This window comes from Xiphophorus couchianus, chromosome 2 (genome assembly GCF_001444195.1).
Source record: "Xiphophorus couchianus chromosome 2, X_couchianus-1.0, whole genome shotgun sequence".
Taxonomy (NCBI): Eukaryota; Metazoa; Chordata; class Actinopteri; order Cyprinodontiformes; family Poeciliidae; genus Xiphophorus; species Xiphophorus couchianus.
The window spans coordinates 32,796,432-32,819,699 of record NC_040229.1 but is presented as its reverse complement, the minus strand read 5'-3'; the positions used below and the strand labels follow the sequence as shown (position 1 = coordinate 32,819,699).

Genomic DNA, 23,268 nt, shown 5'->3' with positions numbered 1-23,268 from the left:
CACTCAATATATTCAGATGTGCTCAACCTCTCATTATGTCACTGTATTTTACAGAAATGTGGATTTTTAATCACTCTACGTGTACCTTTCTCATCACCTCCAGGAGGAAGAATTAAAACTCAATAAAGCAAATAAAAACATTTCTGGATTGAAAACCTGCTGACATAACACCAGCAAAACATTTTCAGCTTAGTCCACCACAGATAATGTCTGGGTTTAGATTTTAAATGTTGGGCCTTGTAGTAAAATCATTTGTCAATCTTGCTCTCAAAAAACGCAATTCAATATACTTTTACTCCTGTTATGGAATGCTGCTGGATGACTGCCTTGTGGGGCTTGCACAACAAATTCAACAGCGCCACTGTGCTCAAAAATGTATTTATTTGTATTTTGTGATCTGTAAAATCACAGCTTTCTATTGGCTGAGCATTGTGGCCAATAAATACTGGTCAGTCTGCTCTGGCCTGCTTCAAAAGCTCCACACTGATCTCTCGCAGGGTCTCATTTTCATTTTCTTCCACTGTTTTATTCTACTCTCCATTGTCTCACTTTACAACATTTAATTCTAATGCGACAAAATACAGATTTTTGTAAATAAAATGTAGCTGGTTCTGCCTGCAGTTAAGCAGAGATCAGCTCCATCAGAGTTGTTTTCAGTACAGCAAAGACTTATCTGCAGCAGCAGTTATTCATGGTCAACCCTCAACCCTAAATAAATATTAAGAGAAAAGTAAATGAGAAAAATTATCTTATTGACTTTTGAAAAGATTAGTTTGACATCTTTAGAGAGATAGGAATCTCAGCCCTTCATTCTGAGACTAAAGTTTAGATTTAAAGTATTTGAAAACTTTTTTTACTATCAAAGAGAAAAAAAATCAACTTACAAAATATCTGGAAGATTTATTCCTTGCAAGCTGCAACAAAAAACAAGTTGCTGTGTTATTAGGTTGAGAATCTAATTGTAGAATGCACACTTCACAGCACAAGCACTACTGACTGAGATTGCATTCCACTGACTGTCATATACAAGCTGGATCTGAAAATCCTGCTCTGCTGTCAAGTAGATGAACGAATGCTCAAATCACTAAAATATTATCACAAAGATCAAAACTAGGAAATAGTAGCATGCAGACTCAAGAGGATGAGATACCTTTCATATTCTTTTTAGTGAAAATAACATTCAAACAGACACAAAAAGTCAACATGCCTGTGAAAACACTGAGGGCAGTCTGAGTCAGTCCAGACTACAGGTCTTCATCTGGACTTGATCCTTTAAGACCACGGGTCCCGAGGAGCCGTGTAGTCTTGTCCAAATGGTTCTGACCGACACTAATATGGCAATGTGATAAAAGTCCAATTCTCCCAATCAAAAAGAAAGAGGATTCCCAAATAGTCCTGTCCTTTAAAACAGAATCCACTAAACCCAGATCTCATCTGGGTCACTGCACAGAATTATCCAAACTCAGCCGTTCAGAATTCTAAGACTTTTACATTAACACAACGACACAGAGAACACAGGAAGGACCGAGGGGACGGCAGGAGGACAGGCCTGGTAAATACTGAGATCAAATGCCAGACTTTTCCAGACTGGATGGGAACCTGGGAGACAATGGTGTGATCCAGCCACAGAAAGTGTTAATGTCGAGAAATATAGGAAGAGCCAACTCATTGATAGATCTTGCAGAGTTTTTCAGGGCTTTAATGTTCTGTTCAAAGCTCAGGTACTAAATGGTGGCAAATAACCTGTGTTTAAAACTGCCTTAGTAAATCTGAGATCCAGAGTGTTAATCATATTACTTTTTTAAAAAAAATCCCATTTCTCTGATCAGAATTTTAGTTCTTGTCAAACTAAATATTTAATTCTTTATTGTACTAATTCTCATACCTACATTAACAATCACTACCTATTTTACTTTGTTCTGTTTTATTGCTTTAGTTTACCCTTTATGTAATGGTTAAACTTCTTATGTTGCTCCATAGTTAGCTACTGATGTTTTTAATGTACCATTGAAATAAAATAATAGCAATAGTTAAAAGTGGTGGTAAAAAAGTGCTTACCAGAGTTTCGGACTAGTTTTGGTTTCTGATGACAGGATCAAAGCCAGTGCAGCTGCTTTGGGAGTTTGTTTATAATAAAATCCAGTTTTTGAGAAAAACAGTCAACAGCAGAGCTATAAATATGTAATGTAAACATGAACCTATGATTAAATTGCAAATACTACATGTTAACATGTTTCTCATTGGCTACTATTCGCTATGATCCTGATAAAAGTCCCTGATGAAAGCCATGGCTTCCTGGTTCTGGAATGGTTCCTGTTGCTAGAGCAGGATTCTGTTTCAGTGGAAACACAAAGATCTGGTGCTTAGTTAGTTCTGGCCTCAGCTTGGTGGAAAAGACTCTTCATTAGTTCATTCTTATTTAGGACAGATGTTGAGGACATTAGAGCTCTTAGTCCAGTTGTTTTAGTTCTATCTACCCAAAAGGCTTTGACTAATCTGAACATAGCAGGAGAATGAACTAAAATAAACAGGCTCCAGATTATGAATACATTAATGTTCCTGAAGAGTGAACACTAAGTCCAACAATAAGAGTAGTTTCTCAGATGCTTTGAAGACCTATAGCGTAGACCGTCAGAGGCATGAGCTGCTCCACCGTACATACGTGTTCTCACAGATCGGTCCAATCCAAGCAGGCACCGAGAAGCTGGGTATCTGAGGCAAAGTGAGGGGAAGCCGGGGTATTCTAGGAAGAGGAACACTGGCTAGATTGCTGGTTAACAATCTGCCAAACAGATCCAAACCGTGACAAAGGAGGATTTTAGCAGAACAAAAGGAGAAAGCAAAACAGGTGAAAGAGAAGTGAAAGCAGACATGAGAGTCACTGGCCTGTTCCATTTTATTCTATTTGTTTCTTGTCCCACGCCTTTGCAGAAGGTTTGTGCTGCTTCGGTTGGTTGAGTGTAGAATATTGTCGGTCCAGTTCCCTTTAAATTTTTGGTTTTGGTCACTTTGAAGCCGCAACCATCAAAAGCAGCTATTCAGCCTAAAATCATTTGTTCGGCCCACTGTTTCAGATCGTCAAAACATTCACTTTTGACTAAAGCCTCCAACTGACAGAGCTAAAAGGAAATATCTACCTATAGATGACTTAGCTCTAGGCTGTAGTTGTAAAAGGAGTTAGGTCGATGCATATTGTTCTCCAGTGTTCCTAAAAGTATGTTTTATTAATTGGTCATAGTCACTGTTTTGTTAAAACAAGGACAGAGTAAAAATGCCCCTTTTAGATACCTCACAGCCAGAGTAGCATGAATGAAATAAAGCTAAAACAGCTCACAAGTAGCCGTACCTGACTGAATGCCAGGTCTCCTGCTCAAAGCCACGGTGGATGGACTGGGCAATGGCGGTCTCCATCAGGTCAATGTATCGCACCACCAGAGGGATGAACAGGTCCTGCAGGTGTTTGTGGAACGGCCCACTGCAAAGATGAGCTGTGGAAGTGGGACCAACAAAATACAAAGACAGCAGATCTCTTAGTTTTGTATGGTTTTTCATTTAAACATTTCTCTAGAAAATGACGTTTCCAAATAGGATATAGAAATACAAACACTAACTCACAGAACTGACTTCAACCAGGAACTCAACTTTCACCAAAGCTTTTTGATTTTTTTTTTCTTTCTTTGGCCTGGTAACATAAAAACACTGGTTCACATTCTGACCCTTTATTGTGTAATTAGGAAGTAAAAGGAAAATCTTGCTTTCAAAATTGTTCATGGAATCCTGAAAAGTACATTTGTATTTAGCTACTTACCAGTGCAACCAATTGTTTCAGAAGCAACCTAGACACTAAACAGTATGTGCCTGAATGCAACATAGACTCAGGCCCTGTTTACATGACAACCTGGTGAATCTGGTGGTTCTGTTTAAAGCAGGGTTAGGTTCTACAAATGTACCTGCATGTTCTGCTGGTTTTTATGTGAAACGTCAGACACAGGCAGTGAAAACACTAAAAAGTTTCACACAAAAAAAAAAACATCTTTCACTTTATTTTTAGAGCATTCTAGCCTTCCTGAGTGCAGCTGAGAGTTTTTAAACCTCCCATGGTCTTAGCATGATGCTCAGGAGGAGCGCTGCAGATGTCAGGGTCAGGCAGCAGGGAAGTGTGGGGGGGGGGGGGTTGTTCCGTCAGACCGTCAGTTCCCGAAACCACACAAAAAGCCCCTCATAAAAGCGCGCAGTGTTTGTTATTTTCTCTAACAGATGCTTGGCAATCATGAAAGGTTAGGGGGCTTCACTCTGTGTGCGTGTGTGGAGGGGGTGGAGAGAGTATGATCCATAAAGGGAAGGGGAGCTGCGGGGGGGGGGGGGGGGGGGGGAGTCTATGCTTTGCAAGTCAATTCAAATGGATTTCTTAACACTTTATGTTGAAAACCTTGAAGCAGTAGCATGTTCAGTATTTAACCCCTGACCCTTTGCTACCTGAGACTGCTGGATGTGAGAGTGACTGACCTCCTGTCAGATTCTTAGGAATCTCACTTCAACAACACTTCAGGTTGGCTACAGCCAACAAGGAGTCACGACTAGAGAACATACTCATACAATTGTTCTTTATAACAGACAAAACACTTTTGAGGATGAAATAATCTTCAGTGGGTGCTGTAGTGTAGCAGGACGCTAATTATCTACCCATCATGTCGACGCTGTCTTATCTGCAGTCTTTAGGTAACACATGCATGCTGAGGTTCAGAATCACTGGTAAAACCGTGTGCTCCAAACAGGCTCCTTTGCTAAACGGACAGCAAGCTGAAGTGTTGTGTGACAGAGCACTAGAACAGAACCAAGGCTTCAGCTGAAGGCAATTTCAACATGAAAACATCTACAAGTAAAAGACTAAATTCTGTAAATAGGCTTGATTTTTGGACCGTCTGTGACAGTGCAGCCATTTATGACATCATGCTCAGTTCCCCCCACCTAATATCTCCTCTGTGGGTTTAAGACAGACAAATAACTCTTGACAGACTGTGCCAGCCCACAGAGACCAGGGGAAGAGTATTGGGTGAGAAGCAAGCAAGCGAGTCTCCCAGGACTTCATTAGTTTTAATTCCTTTCGCTCTGCTCCATCATAATTAACACTAGCCTTTTTGCCCTCCAGAGACTAAAACTTGCCTCCACCATAACTGTTCGCTTTCACATGTTGACAATCAAGTGAGCATTTAAATAATCAGCAGAACAACTGAGGGATAGCACACTTTGAATTATAGTTACAGTAAGTCATCAAAGATCAGCTGACTGAAGGTCACTCCTGATATTTACAAAAAGAAATCTGTATTAAGAGTAACAAAAAAATATGGATTTATTAATATCAGTTATTTGAATTCAAATGCATGTTTTTATTTTATTATGTTCATAATTATAAGATAGAGGACATAATTTATACAAAAGCAGTCAAATGTATGCTTCAGCTTTGCCCATGTTTTGTCTTTTCGATTGCCTCATTACATTCCAAATCAAAATGGCTTGTGTTGTGACACCTGGAATAATTACAGTCTGAACAGAAGATGGTAATTAGACAGAATTTAAAATATGGGCTACAAAAAGAGATTTGTTGCTTCTTTGCAGAATGATACTAGATTTGTTTTTTGTTCCTAACATTGCCCCTGGGCTGTCTGTCTGTCTATCTGACTGCCTGTCTGTTACTGTAGCTGAGGTACTTGGGCAGCAGCCATGTTAAATAACGCCTTGCATCTCGCCAGATCTCTGCTGGCTCAAAGACAAAGCGCTTGATACAAATTCAATGAGCCCGGATCTTTTTTCCATCAGTCAAAAACGAACACTGAATTTGGGTTCGTCGGGATAAAACTATCTTGTGCAATGTTGATGTTTCTAATACTGCAGTGTTTTGGGTTTTTGTTCTCTTCCACTATGTCCGGACCTTGACTTGTGAGGAAAGAAAAAGTTGTTACAAAAACAAATGGGCCAAGCAATTTCACTCTCCCAGAAATCATGTAGCGCTGCTTTGTTGGATGCTTTCCAGATGGTTCTCTGCTCACAAATACCTCCTTTTGATCCACAGTAGTTCTTTATTTGCAGCTGCTGTTTTGTATTTGTACCTAAGAGAAAGAGTTTTTCCTTGACATCCATTCTGTAATATTCTTATTTTTAGAAGGTTTTTTTGAAACATGTTTTAGATACTGTTGTGTTAAATTTGCCTTCACAAACTACTAAGTTTTTTGTGTTCAAACATGTAGATTTAAGAAGAAAAAAAAAACCATACAAAGCTACAGATAAAGCAGTTAATAAAGCTGCGGTCAGACATTTATCATCAGTATGAATGTCCAAGTAATTTTCTTAAGATTGTACAACACACAGTGTGAGCCACTGACACAAATAAAACATAGTGTAGATTTAAAAAAAGTAGTTTTACAGATCTGGACGACAATTCCAACTTATTAAAGTTTCTTTTTTTAAGTATTATTTGTGGATAACGTGGTAGTGTAGCTTGACAAACAGCCGTACTTCTGTTGCCACAACGCACGGCTGTCTTTGTTTACAAACACTGAATGGGTCTACATATGCATCACATAATTATGCATTCACGTTTACTAGGACGGTCTGACATGGCAGCTTTGAAAAGTTGTAAATCATGGAAAGGAAAAAACATGGACACTACAAAAAGGTTGCATGCTGCTCAGAGGAATGAAAAACAACATGAACAATCATTAATACCTAAAATAGAGCTTACTCATTATTTCTGCAGTAGGTTAGTGTATCTACACAGTAAAAAACATTTTAGGGTAACATATTGGTGTTTTATCTGTTTCTTATAACATCAACTTGTTTTCTGCAAGGGATCATGAAATGATGTTTGGAGACACTATTCTTAATTGTACTTGTTCACCATATTTGGTACATTTTTGAACAAAATATAATAATAATATATCATAAATGATAGGCAGAAATGATCAATTAACTGTCCATAACAGTGCTTTCCTTTTAGATATAAAGTCAACTTAAACAAAAATGAGTCAATGGAACAAAGTTGACATTTTTACCACCACTTAAAATGCAGTAAACAAATGAATTATTACTTTAGCTAATTTAGCTAATTGATAGAAATGAGGGAGGGGCGGGCGGACGGGATATTTGTCATGTTTTGAGATAACCTCTTGAACCACATGCAGATCATCAAGCGATGAGTGACTGCTTCCCAGCTGCTCATATCTCCAACCTGCAGATTGTAAAACCAGCTGCAGGTGTGCCAGTCTGCCCGGCTCACACGGAGATCCTGTCAGAGGGAAGGGCTCTCACTCTGACCCAAAACCCAGGGACCTGACACATCCAGGACAGTAAACAAATGGCTCTTACTCATTCATAATTCCACTAAGTAACAAAGCTAGGGTTTTCACTCTCATTTACTGTTTCGCTCACCAGTTGTTTTTTTCTCTAGTCCACTGAAGCAGCAGTTTGGTTCAGACATATGAACCATGTATAGAGAGGTTAGAAAACAACTCAAAACTCACAGTCTGCTCGAAGGAAGTTGTTCAGGAGTTGGAATAGTGGGAAACTGTTCCAGGAGTCGGTGGGTTGTGCCTGTAGAGCAGAATCCATGTCTGCTCTGTACAGAGACAGGAAGCTCTCAGCATGCTCTGCCAACAGCTCTGGCCACCATGAGAAAGCCTGACATTGATGGAAAAATGGAAACAAAGGCATCAGATGCTATGAAAGATTACAGTGTTTACATTTAGTATAGGAGATATATGCAAACATGAACATGACATGATAAAATTCTAAAGTGGTAAGAAGGAAATGTCGAGTCATAACTCTGTAATTACAGTGTTTAGTTGATCCTCAAGGCAGAGCTGGAGGAGCAGTCCATAAGTAACGTTGCATTTTATTTCCTATGACTCAACTCCTATTTAAATTCACCTTTGAATGGCTGCCACATTATTTTGGTTATGCTAACCACATGTTCCACCTATCTTACATTTCTGCATTACAGGCTCTATTTCCAAGCTGCTGGCGCAGAGATGGAGGTTTTGAAAATGAACAGTTTTGAGGATCGAAGAATCACCAGGTTAGTTAAATGCAGTTTGTTGACAGGAGTACAAACTGAAAAGGTGCATTTAAAAGGCCGAGTGATTCATCCTTCAAGGCCACGAGTACAAGGGACTGTTGCCTAGTCAACTCTCCGTCTTACATCTCTGCTTCTTTTTCTTTCTCCATCAAACAGAAAAACTGACCTCAGGACATCAGCATACGGCTGAATGCTAGTTGCACTTTTCTCTTAGGTGTCCTTTAGCTGTCAAAAGCAGAGGTCATCTGAGCAGGCTGACCTTGGTCAACTGGAGAACCACATCACCCTTGATGCTCTTTAGAAAAAGCGAATCAACAAGTACTTTTACAACAACATCTGCAAACGGTTTTCACCCTGTTTTGGGCTTGAAAGCAGCTGACAGTCACAGCAAGCAAAGACGTCTCACATCTACCTCTGTTCATTTAGGCTTTAGCTGCTTTTAAAATGATATCTCACTTTTACAGATCTTCATCATCAAGACCTTTTTAGGACACAACATAAAATAGAAGCAGTTCTTCTGTGACTGCTGTGACATTTTTCAGGGAAAAAAGACCTTTGAATTCAAATGTAGGGGATGCTACCCACAAAGTAAAATTCATCCATTATAGGTATGAAAACTGAATGTTTCCAAACAGTATAAGGCTAAAGTTCCTGCACATATATGTTTCAGCAAATACTCTTACTAAGCATGTCCCCTCAGAACATCCATAGAAACAAACCTGAGCCCTCAAATAACTAAGTCCACTCGAGTTATGGCCAACAGTGGCATCAGCTTAAACTCCTTATGTGTGCATTGCAATAAACTTGCTTTACCTTTTCTCTGGAGCCTTTTAGCACATCACTACCACTGAATACCGAGAACACGCCACACGAGGCACAAATGTGGAGATACTACGACCCAGCCATCAGTCTGTCTCTTGGTGAGGTCCTTTAATAATTATTCTATTTTATTTTTGGTCATACTTTAACTTTGATCACATTAACCCATGAGATAAACAGACGTTATGTCGCTAAATATACGGTCCATCATTAAAGTATTCACAGTGTTTCACTTTTCCACATTTTGTTACATTACAGCCTTATTCAAAATTGCATTAGATCAATCTCTTTCCTCAAAATTTTAAATATCTCATTATAATGAGGAAAAAATTAGGGTTTTTTTTGCAAATGTATCAAATAGAAAACAAAGAAACATATTTATTTAAGCATTGGCACCCTGTTTCACTGATCACTCTTGAGATGTTTCTACAGCTGAAATTGAGTCCATCTGTGGTCAGTTCAGCTACAAATACATAAGTATTTGTAGATCTTCTGTGGATCATGAGCTATGATCCCATGTTTGGCCTGAACCTAAACCTACTTTAAATTCTCCACAACTTCCTTCATGTTTGTTTCCTTGGTCTCCGTGATGCTACATGACTAACTGGGTTGTTTTATTTTGATTTTTTTACAAGTGCCTCCAGGTGACATATGTTGTGAATTGATGCTATATAAATAAACTAAATAGAATTAAATGATGTGACTTGTTCAATAATGTTCTCCGTCAAACTCTGAGGAATTCACAGGACCTCAGAGTTTGGTCCTGTGAATGGTCCCACTCAAACTAGTGGATTCTATTTAATAAATACAGTAAGTGACATCTGAGGATCAGAGTGTGCAACTTTTGGAACGGTACATGGAATCTATGAATGGCAGCTGGCCATTAACGTTATTAGTGTGCAGCCTGAGGTTTGGTCAAAGAAGAGCAATTTAGTGCGTTTAACTTGATACAAACAGTTGGTAGCTTAGCAATAAGTTCAAGCCGTTCTTTTCACAGATAATTTTAGAGAAATGTCTCCAAAATTGACTTCATCTTCCTTTTCCATTTCTGCTAACATGAAAATGGTTTCTTTGTCCAAATTCGTCTGCTAGCTGGAGAAATATATTGTTGCTTTCATATGCATTTTTTCCCAAATTAAGAGTCAGAAAAAGTTAAAAATCATAGAGAAAAGAAAATATATAGAGTTACAATAAAAAATTCTTGGGAAAGATGAAAGAAAAAGCAGCAAATGCAAAGGAACAATAAAAACAGAAACAAAATGCACTTGTAAATGTAAAACATTTGAGCTGCATTTAGTTGCGTCTTCTATCTTCTACTCTTTAAATCAAATATATTTAGTGAGTTTTAGGTTTTGAACCTAATTGTGTGACTTTGTGGGAGATAAACTTACAGTAAGTTGTGATCATTTTTTATTAATTTTTTTAAAACTCCAAGAGTTTAACAATCTAGAGTTTTTAGGTTAGCATTTAAATAGAAAGAAGAAAAAGACAAGAGTGGAAACTATTTAACAGAGTGTTTAGTGGCATGTTTTTGTATCCTGTGTTGCACCACGAGTGAGATGGAAGTGTGTTACATTGATCTGACTCTTGTGTGTTAATAAGCTAAATGTTCATTTTAATGCATCTGACAGTTTGCAGAGTTTGAGGTTAATGTCCTGTTCACACTAAATGTTGTTGAGCAGAAATCATTGTGATGTTTAATAAAACTCATTATCAAACATTTTGCTCATGCAATTTGAAACAAGACTTTAAATTATTCTCAAGTAAAATAAGTAGTTATTTTAACTTGATAGTGTGAGTGAAAATAATAGAGAGGTGTGTGCTGCTTAACTAGGGGAGGGACATTTTTTCTTGCATATTGTGAAATAATTATTTATATTGAAGCATTAAGTTAAAACTCACAGTTCACAACTAATGAACTTTAAAAAAAGTTTTAGACACCTATCTCTTGTTAAGTCAACTTCATGAACTGTAATTTCTGAGTTAAATCAATTCAATTTTCTTGTTGACTTAAGTTCCATTTTCAAGGCAGCAGGTGGACTTTGGTTTTCAAGCTAAATCACCTTCAAATGTTTTACATTGTAGGACAACAGCATACTTAAAAATGAAGAGAAAAAAGATTGCTGGAGGAGAAGCAATCATTTACAGGAGAGACATAGGACTGGTCAGATAAGGGGAGAGAAAAAAGAAGTAAATGAAATGTGTTCATTCATCCAACTAAGCAAAAGATTTCTAAAGTGGTTGATTTCTCCAGGGCTAACTTTCATTTCAAAGATAAGCAAAAACCTTATCACTAAATCACTAAATGACTGTACAAACATGGATGCATCCGCTCATATAGTCTTAAAACAAAATTTTATTAGACATCTCTTCCCTGTGGGACACCAGTTACTCCGACCATCACAGAGAAACGATTCCTAGTGAGGTTTAAGATGAACAGAAAGCACAGAAGGCAGAGGAGCTCGATTTTTTCCCCCAGAGATTATCTGTCTTATGTTAGGACATAGCAAAAGTTTTAATACATATGTAAAATCTTTTTTTGTTTGAGTTGATGCATTTTGACGTGCTTCATTCCCGAGGTAATTTTCCGTCGCAGCATGCAAACTTCCCGATTCACTCCCAGAGCGTTAAAGTTCCTCACCACATCGCTTAGGATTTGTTGCTGTGCGCTTGTGCAGTGTGAAGGAAAGAGGAAATCAACTGTACACACAGGCTGCAAAGTGATTAAGTCTTTTGATTCCTGGACAGAACTGGAATATTACTTGTGCGGGGACTTTATCGGTATATGGACATTTCTGAAAGAATTTGATCATCAACTTATTGGAAATGTTTGTGGTTAATAAACTTAATAAAGTTTAACCTAACCTAACCTAATGTAAAATTGAACCAGTTTTTTGATGAAAAGAGTTTATGCTACATAATTCTTTTTACATAGACTGTAAATAATATATAATAAAAATCATCTTCCGCATGATTTTTCTGTCTGTGGTGTGTTAAATACAACCTGTTTCATCCCTGAATTTTTGTGTTCTGATAAAAAGCCCCTTACTTTAAATACTTATCGTCTCATTGTAACATCATTGCAGATCATAAATGCTACACAAGACAAACTGTTTTTTATGGTCTAGCTTTGAGCATTTTATTTTATCTTACTGATCTTAAATGAAACACGCAGTGAGAGCTTACCAAATAAAAACTTCTGATGGCGGCTGGTTGCAGTTACTTTATTTAAGAATATCAATGATAAGAACGGACAGAATAAAGAAAACACACTGCACATTTTAGATTTAAACTTGCAAAAAGTTTTTAAATCATATCCTTCCTATCCCACACGTCAACCAGTTAAAAAAAACAGGGCCCTTCCTGATAGTTTTGGAAGGCACTGTAGCTGTGTACTGTGCTTATTCTAGGACTGTTTTTGAGAGTCACCTGAAATCTATCTAGAAGTATTTATTTGAATTCAAACTTACACTTACCAGAGCTATTGTCCTGGATTTTTCAAAGCTGAAAATATATAAGTATTTTTTTTGTTTACTTTACTGAAACTATAAAACATGTTTTAGAGATTCATTGTGAATGCTTAGCTAGTGCTCCTGTGCTGTTCTAGTTTTATATCTCCCTGTTCAGGCTGACAGCATGTTATTAACATAGTCTACTGGACCACGCCACAATTTAAAAGTCTTAAATACATAAAGGGACATCTCACAATAAAGTGATACAAAGCAAGAAAGCAGCACCTACATTGACTAAATCACTGATAAGTTCATGAAGGAACAGCAAGAGAAGTCAGTAATGCAGAGAGCATGTTCTTGACATTCAAATTAACCATGCAAACAATTCCGATGTCTAAATTTAAGCTGTGACAGCTTTGTGGCAGATCTCGGACAAAAAGCTTGTAATTTGTAATTAACATCACTACTGAAGATAAGAAGAAAGAGCCGGGGTTGCTATGGCAGCGGCGGAGTACAGTCTGTTATTAATAGTGCAGAAACAGATGCCTGAGCGCCATGCTGCCACTTAGGGCTGATAGAACCACCACATCCTAACACCTATGATTGATCAGTTCTACACTTTGGCATCCATATCAAGGCGCATATGGGCCGTAGGCGTTGTTTTCATCATGAGTCTGCTGCAGCCGTTAATGCAGAGCCGCCACTTGTTGTGTCATCTGCCACTTTAACGTAAGTACTGCCAAATTAAATGAAGACTGGTAGCGTTTTGAAAAGCAATCAAAAATGTAAATGAAATGATCAAGTGAGTTGTGGCACTTTTCTTGCTGCTGCTCAAAATAGGAAAGAAATGACAAGAGTGATTCTGCTGAAGATGATTTCAGAGGTAAAAATATCTTTTCAGAGCTGAACCACATCTGTTAAAAAGCCAACATAGTCAGGAGTTAGACAACTTCTCAAACAGAGAGTCAGATATTTAAAGTACAAGAATTCTGACATTAAGCATTCATCAAACTTGATAAGACTGAAGTCCTGTACAAAAGAGATCTGAGGCAGGAGGCGGATCTGATGCCCCAATGAGTGAATGCGCCCAAATTCACCTGCAGTTAGGTTTAGGTGAAATACTGGCCAACCAGAAGTCACTTTAATAGACAGCTGGCCAAAGAAAGAAAGCATGACCCCCTGAAACACACCACAGGTACGACTACATGTTTCCTCCCCCTATGTAAAAAATAAAAAAAGAAAACTTAAACTAATATCAAACTAAAAAAAAAAATGACACAAACAATAAAAGCTGAAAGAATGTGGGTGTACCCCATCAGACGTCTAGTAAATGATTACATTTACTAGGAGGTGGGACATCTAGAACATGGCATAGGGCAATATTTGGACAGTGCATTTCAGCAACAGCCACTTCAGTAACTTTAATAATAATAATAATAATTTTTATTTGGCGGCACCTTTCTCGACACTCAAGGTCAACTTACATAATTTAACATAAAACAGACGCAAAATTTAAATACAAAGTAAAATTAAGTACAAAATCGGATTTAAAAAGACAATTGTAATCAAAGGGCATAGATTAGTTGAAACAGATGAGTTTTGAGTTTGGATTTGAAGTGTGACAAAGAGTCAATATTATGGAGATCAGGTGGAAGTGAGTTCCAGAGTTTGGGCGCAGAGCAGCTGAATGCTCTGCTCCCCCTAGTGACAAGACAGACACAGGGAATAATGAGATGAATATAAGAAGAAGGTACAGGCAGGTGCAGCAACGTGAAGGAAGTCCAAACAATAAGGGGGGACCAGGTTGTGAACCGCTTTGAAAGTAAGAAGCATTTTATAGTTGATGCGATACAAGATGGGAAGCCAATGTAGCAGATGCAGAAAAGGTGTGATGTGATGGACTGAAGGGGTCTGTGTGATGATACGAGTGGCTGAATTATAAAACAATTGTGATTGATGGAGTTTTCTGTGGCAGGCCAAAGAGAAGTAATCTAAACATGACGTGACCAGACTGTGGACCAGAACAGCAGTGGAGTGAGGAGTGAAAGAAGGACGGAGACAATTCACTAACAATGAATATTTTGGAGATGAAAGTAGGCTGACCGAGTGATATTATTGATATGGGAGGCAAAGGAGAGAGCCCTATAGAGGGTGATACCCAGACTCTTAACCTGACGGGAGAGAACAATGGAGGAGTAATCAACTAGAAATGAGAAGTTATTAAGTTTGCTTAATATTGATTTAGTGCCAATTAAGAGAAGTTCAGATTTATTGCAATTTAATTTAAGAAAGTTAAGGGTGAACCAGATCCCTGAAAAGTATGAATGAAACCAGTTCAGAGGTGTATTTACAATTCCAAGATAGAATAATCTGTCAAGGAGGATGTTATGTGAAATTGTATGAAAGGCTGCAGTTAGATCAAGAAGGAGTAAGGGTGATAAACCAAAGTCAGCAAGAATTATGTTCCAATTATCATGAATCAAAGGCAGTTCTAAACACAAACTTTTAGCCTTGGTTTAAAGAAACTCAGATTTTTGGAAGTTTGTTCCAGATTTATGGTGCATAAAATCAGAATGCTGCTTCAGCAATTCTCATGGAAACTGACCCGTTTAGGTAGTTCTGTCAACTTCTGATCACGTGGAGAAATGTTCTCTGATTTCAAAACTGGCTGAAGTAGCACTTGTAATTCCAGTCTCAATTCAGGGAGACACTGAGACAGGATATGCAACATGCAACTCAGATCCATGTGGACCAGGAGAAAGATGTGAGAGTGATCAGGCCACCGCAGGGGTGAATCATTCATTATCTCAGTGTGATCATTTCATTTCATTGTTTATGTAGTTATTATGGCCAGTCAGTAGACCTTTGGAAATAACGTTTGAGCACCCGTGGTGCATATGAGTGAACCCAGTATTTGGGGTGTCTCAATTGCCTAAGTTGTGAATGCTGTAAGCACCTAAGACAGATCACACTAAAGAAGAATCTTCAGACTGTGGGCCAATCATTTTAATTGCCCCAGGCAGGATGTAGGATCTTCTAAAGATCAAAACCACTAATGACCAACTTCTGTCCAACTCCAAGTATCACTATGTTCAGACAGCAGGCCAATGCAACCCAAATCTGTTATTTTGACCATGTATAACTTTTTTATGGTAGTTTGAATGGCCCAATTCTGATCTTTTCACCCCAAAGAATGTGATAAGTGTTACTTACATATGTGGTAATCTATTGGATATGTATCTAGTAGTTTTCAATGCATCTACAGAAAGTCTTGTCTTGTTGCATCTCATTTAAGTTTCACGTCAGTAACGTGAGACGTGTAATTCTGTAAATCTTGATGTAAACAATGGATGAGGCTAGCAGTATCAACACTTAAATTAATTTTTCTTAGCTTCCTTCATCTTGTTATGATCATGTGACAATTCTGTCTGCTCCCATTGTTCAATCATTTTAAAATTGATCCATTTAAAATTGATCATTATTACTTCCATAAACTGTGCACTATGTCCTTCCTTTGAGTATGTGGGCCATTCACAAAGCAGTCACATTTAATCAAGTACTATAAACAACCACACACAAAAAATTGGGGTTTATCAAAAAAATTGGAATTGGAATTACGCATCAAGACCTGCTGTGTCAAATCTATGAGACAACCTATGTGTCTGCTGACCTTTGCTCTTTGCTTTAGCCAATCACTTGATGCCATCAAGTGACATACTTTTGATCTACTCCTCATATCACCAGTAATGGTCAAGTTGTTTTAAGTGCAGATAACCTTATTTAATATCTGCAGAATGAACACATGCAAAATGTGTGTTAGATTATATTAAACTTATATAATCAAACTCCAACATTAAGCAGTGAATAAGCAATACAACACCTGATAAATGCTTCTTCCTACAGAAAAATAAATGTGCTACTGACCTTCTCCCATGTAAAGATTATTTTTAAAAAGAAATCCCAGAAGAATAACCTCTGCATTGCTGTATTGCCAAACATCTCTCCAATGCCACCCCCAGATCTCCACCCTTCAGGTGGTGTAATTCACTGCATCTTTGAATGGAAAGCAGATAAAGTACATAGAACAAATACCTCCGAGTGATGTTCTTCATTCTGTTGTAGGACTTCAATGCACAGCTCTCCCAATCTCAACATATCCTCCAGTCTTTTCTCCGGTACTTCTTCTGGATCCACTAACAAAGTTCAAACAAAGCAAGAATTAATCAGACTGTAAAGCTGTCATTAGAAACTCGCTCATCTTTCATATGCTAAGTGTGAAACCTAAGCTTCGACTTGGATCAAATACAATGGCTATTTACATACACTGTACAGTCATGGCCAAATGTTTTGAGAATGATTCAAATGTTAATATTTACAAAGTCTACTGCTTCAGTTTTTATAATGGCAATTTGCATATACTCCAGAAAGTTATAAAGAGTGATCAGCGTAACAGCAATTAATTGCAAAGTCAATATTTGCCTAGACAATGAACTTTATCCCCCAAAACACATTTCAACTTCATTGCAGCCCTGCCTTAAAAGGACCAGCTAACATTGTTTCAGTGATTGCTCCATTAACACAGGTGTGGGTGGTGATGAGGACAGGGCTGGAGATCAATCTGTCATGATTAAGTAAGAATGACACCACTGGACACTTTAAAAAGAGGCTGGTGCTTGGCATCATTGTTTCTCTTCTGTGAACCATGGTTACCTCAAAAGAAACACGAGCAGTCATCATTGCACTGCACAAAAATGGCCTAACAGGAAAGAAAATCGCAGCTAGAAAGATTGCACCTCAGTCAACAATCTATCGCATCATCAAGAACTTCAAGGAGAGAGGTTCCATTGTTGCCAAAAAGGCTCCAGGGCGCCCAAGAAAGACCAGCAAGCGCCAGGACCGTCTCTTAAAAGTGTTTCAGCTGCGGGATCGGGCTACCAGCAGTGCAGAGCTTGCTCAGGAATGGCAGCAGGCAGGTGTGAGTGCATCTGCACGCACTGTGAGGCGGAGACTCTTGGAGCAAGGCCTGGTCTCAAGGAGGGCAGCAAAGAAGCCACTTCTCTCCAGGAAAAACATCAGGAACAGACTGATGTTCTGCAAAAGGTACAGGGAGTGGACTGCTGAGGACTGGGGTAAAGTCATTTTCTCTGATGAATCCCCTTTCTGATTGTTTGGGACATCTGGAAAACAGCTTGTTCGGAGAAGACAAGGTGAGCGCTACCACCAGTCTTGTCTCATGCCAACTGTAAAGCATCCTGAAACCATTCATGTGTGGGGTTGCTTCTCAGCCAAGGGAGTCGGCTCTCTCACAGTCTTACCTAAAAACACAGCCATGAATAAAGAATGGTACCAGAATGTCCTCCGAGAGCAACTTCTCCCAACCATCCAAGAGCAGTTTGGTGATGAACAATGCCTTTTCCAGCATGATGGAGCACCTTGCCATAAAGCAAAGGTGATATCTAACTGGCTCAGGGAACAAAACATAGAGATTTTGGGACCATGGCCTGGAAACTCCCCTGATCTTAATCCCATTGAAAACTTGTGGTCAACCATCAAGAGACGGGTGGACAAACGAAAACCTAGGAATTCTGACAAAATGCAAGCATTGATTGTGCAAGAATGGACTGCTATCAGTCAGGATTTGGTCCAGAAATTGATTGAGAGCATGCCAGGGAGAATTACAGAGGTCCTGAAGAAGAGGGGTCAACACTGCAAATATTGACTTGCTGCATTAACTCATTCTAACTGTCATTAAAAGCTTTTGTTACTCATAAAATGATTGCAATTGTATTTCTGTATGTGATGACAACATCTGACATACACACATGAAAACCAGAGGGCAGCAGATCATGTGAAAATATAATATTTGTGTCATTCTGCTTACTGCGTGTTATCTTTGTTTTTTGCCTGGGAGCTGCTGGTAACTTCAATTTCCTGAGGGAGTCTTCCCAAAGGATCAATAAAGTACAAGTCTAAGTCTTCTCAATACTTTTGGCCATGACTGTACACTAAGTCTCACTTCCACAATGGTTCGCAATGTTTTGCTTTTTTACAAGACAAACTAGAACCAGTATGACTTTTACCAGTGTTTACAATATCATGGTATTATAATCTATGAATTTAGAATTAAAGTAAATTCCCATATTTTAAAAGATATTTCCATAAGAAACAGTCTGCCAAAATGCAAGAACACAGAATTTGTTGTTCACATGTATGTACATGAGCAAACTATAAAAAGAAAGTCTTCTGATGTCTTTGAAGAAGAGAAAGTTCTTCAAGCTGTATGGTCAGTATATGGGCCTGGTTACTAAATCTAATAAGATCTTAAACTCAATAAATAGTAACAGGTGGTGACAATGGAGAATATCCCAGTGTCATGAAACACCAGTTCCAGCTTTGACAATTCCCACCATTGATCTGAGCATAGTCCATCAGTTGACTGTAGTTGATCTGGGACGCCTTTTCCAAACATTTCTGAACCCGTCTCTTTGTTTCCTCTGAAGGAACAGGTGTGGTGATGTCTTTCATCAGTACCTGAAATTACATCGGTATCCAGTTTTATGAAATTATACTAAAAATGATCTGGTAAAATAAGTATCTTAATGACATCACTAATACTATTAGTGATGTCACCAACCCGCCTGCTCTTTGCAAAAACGTCATCATCAGTGTCTGCTTGTGTAACAAATTATATCAAAATAGGGCCATTCCTACAGGCATAAAAAATATATTTATTTTGCCGTTCACAAAGAAGAATTGGGTTAATTGAGAGTATATGAGTTGAGGCTGATCTTATCCAATACAGCATCAGTCCTAATATTGACTTTATTCATGAATTATACGTCCACCTATCAAAACACTATCCTACTTTATTGTTGCAGGCCATTTTTTAAACTGTTTTACTTTGGAGTGGAAGCTTTAACTGTGGATAGTTCCAGAATCAAATGGGGAAAGGATTTGAGAATATCTATTGAGAAACAGCTATGGAATAATTTGTGCAGAGAAGGGGTGACCTCTACTCTAAATGCTCAATTCCATTTTCTAAATCAGCTATTACCCCACAAAAACTACATAAATATAACTCCAATATATCCCCTCTTTGTTTTAGATGTGGCATGAAAAAAGGAACGTTCCACCATGTTACATGGCACTGCTCTAAACTGCAGGGCTTTTGGAAGGGAGTTTGCGAAACATCATCAGACATCCATGGCGCCACGATTCCAATAGACCCTGAGACTTGTTTATTTGGGGAACTTTAGGAACTCCAATCTAAAGATAAATTATGATGAGAAACTTACAGAGGTCCTTCTGGCAATTGCTAAGAAATGTATTGCAACAAAATGGAAATCAGACCCCCCCCCCTTCTAATTAAAATAAGGCTTTGTGAAATCAATAGCTGTCTGACCCTAGAAAAAATAGCCTAATGGATGCAGAATGGAAGTAAGACTTTTTATAAAATATGGCCACCATTTTTAAGGTCTATGCAAAACCTACCTGCACATTGGATTGACTGATCTTCCTCTAATCGATCTATGAGCGATACTGATACCATCTGTCTCTCACCCCAGCTCTCATTCATATAAATTATTATTTAATCCGTGTTGATTACCCCTCTTCCCCCACTTTACCTTCCTTCATCCTGTCTTTTTTGTTGTTGTGTAATATTATTGTAAATGTATTTTACTTTAGGTATGTCTCATTATTTGAATTTTGCTGGATCCTGAACAGATTTTGTCCTGTCAGTTAATAATTGTGATGTTATTAAAAAATCCAAAATATAATATTCTAAAAAATAAGGAAACAAAAATCTTTTTAACAAGTTTGAATAATAAAGTGATCTTGACTGCATGGTTACTCCAATTGTTTTAGAATGGATGTGACTTGGACAATAATTGCATGATTGGACTGAATTTAGTTTTTTTTTTGTAAAGTGTCTTGAGACAACATGTGTTGCGAGTTGTTGGTGTATAATTAATTTAACTGAATTTAGAAAATTACTGACAGCAGTACCAATAATTCTGCCACCAGATTGTGCTTTTTGGTGTTTTTAATCTTAAAATAAATGTAATCATAGTAGAGATTGAATTTATCTAAATTTTTCAGCGAGGGGATAAGCAACTGCATTAAAATACATAATTTATCTAAAGGCTTTTAATACGTCTCCACCACTGGTGCCATCAGATTTGTCAGTCAGCAGTAAAGAGGCAGCTCTGCTATGACTGAAAGCAAGTTCCAGCAGGTTTGCACAAACACAAACAGCAGAATGAAAAACTATCTTGTAGAAACTGCAGATATTTTCCCTGTGCAGAATCAAATTTCTCTAGATAGAGTGAGAAATAAGAGATTTGTAAAACATTTTTCAAAAGGATATTATTCCATTACATGCCCTGATATATTTTTAAGGCAGCAGGTACAACTGGGTAGAAGCTCCTTAATCTAAGTGTTATGATTCAAAGCTTACTTTGAATCCATGTACTGATCCTGAGAATAGAAACATTAAACGGCAAAAGTACTTTGGAGTTTCCCTTACTCGTTCCAGAAGCGAAACTGTTGCTTTCAAGGCCCCATCTGGTCGTCCAAAGGGAAAGCAGTATCTGCAGATTAAAAATGGAGGTGGGCATCACATTAAGAAACAATCTCAAGGACAAGTATGCAGAAAAGACGAGACAAAGAAAGATTGCAAAATTGGAGAAGCACAGTACATATTAGAGAGCATAAACAGATGGCTGCCTTCTTTTGTCTAATTACTTTGATGAAAGAAGCTTTTCTCACCTCCGTCTCCATCTGAACACAGATTTGGCAGTTCATGGAGGTTTCACATTGCTAATTGACAAGTGAACAGTACTTAATAAACAAAGGGAAGTGGTCACACAGGTCAGCCATTTATGAGACAAAAAAAACCCAACAGGCAGATGTTCTGTTCTGAGGAACAGAAGTGATCCGACTAAGCGAATAAAAAATAATAATAAAAAAAAACAACCAGCCATGAACTTTAGAACATTCATAAAGTCAGGACTTCAGGATGTTCATTTAAAAGAAAGAGAAAAATCGATTAAAAATCAAGGATAAAAAATTTTTGTGTAATTGAAGTTTAATATAAGTAGACAATCATAACACAAAAATATATAAATATAAATATGTGATGAAGTCAACTGAAAGCAACTAAAACATCACTTTTGTTTCAAGTACTGTAGACTGTTTAAAACACTGAGAACCAACTAGTAAAAATATGATATAACTAAAAACAAAGGATTGCATTGAATACAGTCATATTCAATAAATTAGAATCTATGTTGTGATAAGTCTTGTCAGATAACAAATTATCTTTGGAAATAACCTTTAAGCAGGTGTAAGTCAGTGGAAGGATTTTAGAACTGAGTGATGTGCTCTATATTCCTGCTGAACACCAGCAGCAGCGTTCTGGAGCAGCTGCAGCTGGAGGATGGATGTTTTTTTAGGGAGACCAGTGAAGACACTGCGGCACACTGTAACAGAATGTGTCCTTGTTGGACAGTGTTGCCTGTTTGACATGGCAAGTCAGACCAAAGTTTTCAAGTTTATCAGTTTTTTGGCACCAATGCCTTGTTTTTGAGGGCCAGACCCGAACTCAGCTATTTGACAAACTCTAAATGTGACTTTTCTATGCTGCTTGTAACAGTACTCACTGTAACTTAACAAAAAAGGCAACATGACAACCAACATTTTGACTCACAGTAAATAATTGTTTTAGAAAAATGTCAAAAAATATAATCTAAATTCTTGTATTTTCCTGTATGTATGAGCTGATAATGTGAATTCAAGAACAATCACAGACTGTTCTCCACACTTTGCCCTCAGCTTCAGTAAATACTGAGCAGTGCTGAAAAATATTGGATAATTGGATTGTGATGTTATTTGTCTTTGTATGTATGTAACCTTTATGTCAGGTATGTCTCATTGAGATGAAAAATCTATGTTTTTAACCGCAACCTGAGCAAGATTGAGAGCAGTAAGCTGACAATCAAAACCCAAATAAAATGTAATATGGACAATAAAGGAAGGAAAATGACACAGCGCAAATATAGATAATAAAAGTTAAATTAGTACTAAAATTCAGCTTAATATTAGTCAAGCATTTACAAACTTAAATACATTACAAGAAACCATTTTCTTCCACTTTGACTTTGTCTTATGTGACCGGTGGACTTCTGCGTTGTGTGTGTTATGTGGTGATCGGACAAACCACAAAACACCAAGTCTGGGTTTGGAGGCGGTCTCTGTTTATTTCATCTGTCAATCGGGAGATATTAGCATTAGCACATAGCATGTGCTCCAGTTCTCCAACCCGATCTATACAAAATAATAGCGTTAGCATGCATCAAATGTTATAAAGGCGTAATAGCAACTCAAATGAAAATATCCAAACACCTATCATTAATACAAAAGGAAAGATAAACATTTGAACAATATAAATGAAAGGATTCCAATGGATTATAAAACTTGCCTCTCCCCAGTGGAATGAGTAACAAAAGAGGAAATTAATAACTTAATATTTATAATAGTCCTGGAGGACCCTGAACAAAAGAAGAAGAAAGTAAGGAGGAGCTGGAGGACCAAACCCCTTATAGCAGACACAGAGGAATAGAAGGACAGCAAAGTATTAGCGGACAAATACGTTAAAGAAAACATTTTGTGAAAATATACAACTATTAATATAGACCCAGTTACATTTACACACAATTGTCTGTGTCACATGCGGCCATCAACTACAGTAAGACTCCATCCAACAGGCTGAGAAGCCTATTGGCATACAAAGTGTGGATTCATAACAGGAAAAAAAACTTAATAAATATAGCATTCCCAGTGTTCATTTCTAAAAATCTTTAATGAAGATAATGATATTTTCATAATATGTTGTGCAACCCTTACATAAACACTATTTTGGCAAAA

At 37.7% G+C, this 23,268-nt stretch overlaps 1 protein-coding gene across 11 annotated transcripts in view; it reads right to left on the bottom strand.

Moving 5' to 3' along the window:
* The window catches only part of cadps2 (Ca++-dependent secretion activator 2), a 142,634-nt gene that overhangs the window by 42,987 nt on the left and 76,379 nt on the right, over positions 1 to 23,268 (bottom strand). For 4 of the 11 annotated variants that reach the window (XM_028040865.1, XM_028040960.1, XM_028040875.1 and 1 more), the window contains exons 15-21: positions 20,870 to 20,933; positions 18,750 to 18,873; positions 16,435 to 16,535; positions 7,518 to 7,674; positions 3,347 to 3,488; positions 2,663 to 2,782; positions 885 to 914 (exon numbers count right to left, since the gene is read on the bottom strand). In XM_028040865.1, coding sequence (XP_027896666.1) covers positions 885 to 914; positions 2,663 to 2,782; positions 3,347 to 3,488; positions 7,518 to 7,674; positions 16,435 to 16,535; positions 18,750 to 18,873; positions 20,870 to 20,933 — 738 coding nt within the window. The remainder of the gene's footprint in view (positions 1 to 884; positions 915 to 2,662; positions 2,783 to 3,346; positions 3,489 to 7,517; positions 7,675 to 16,434; positions 16,536 to 18,749; positions 18,874 to 20,869; positions 20,934 to 23,268) is intronic. The other 7 variants (XM_028040885.1, XM_028040914.1, XM_028040933.1 and 4 more) reach the window with 4 other exon arrangements.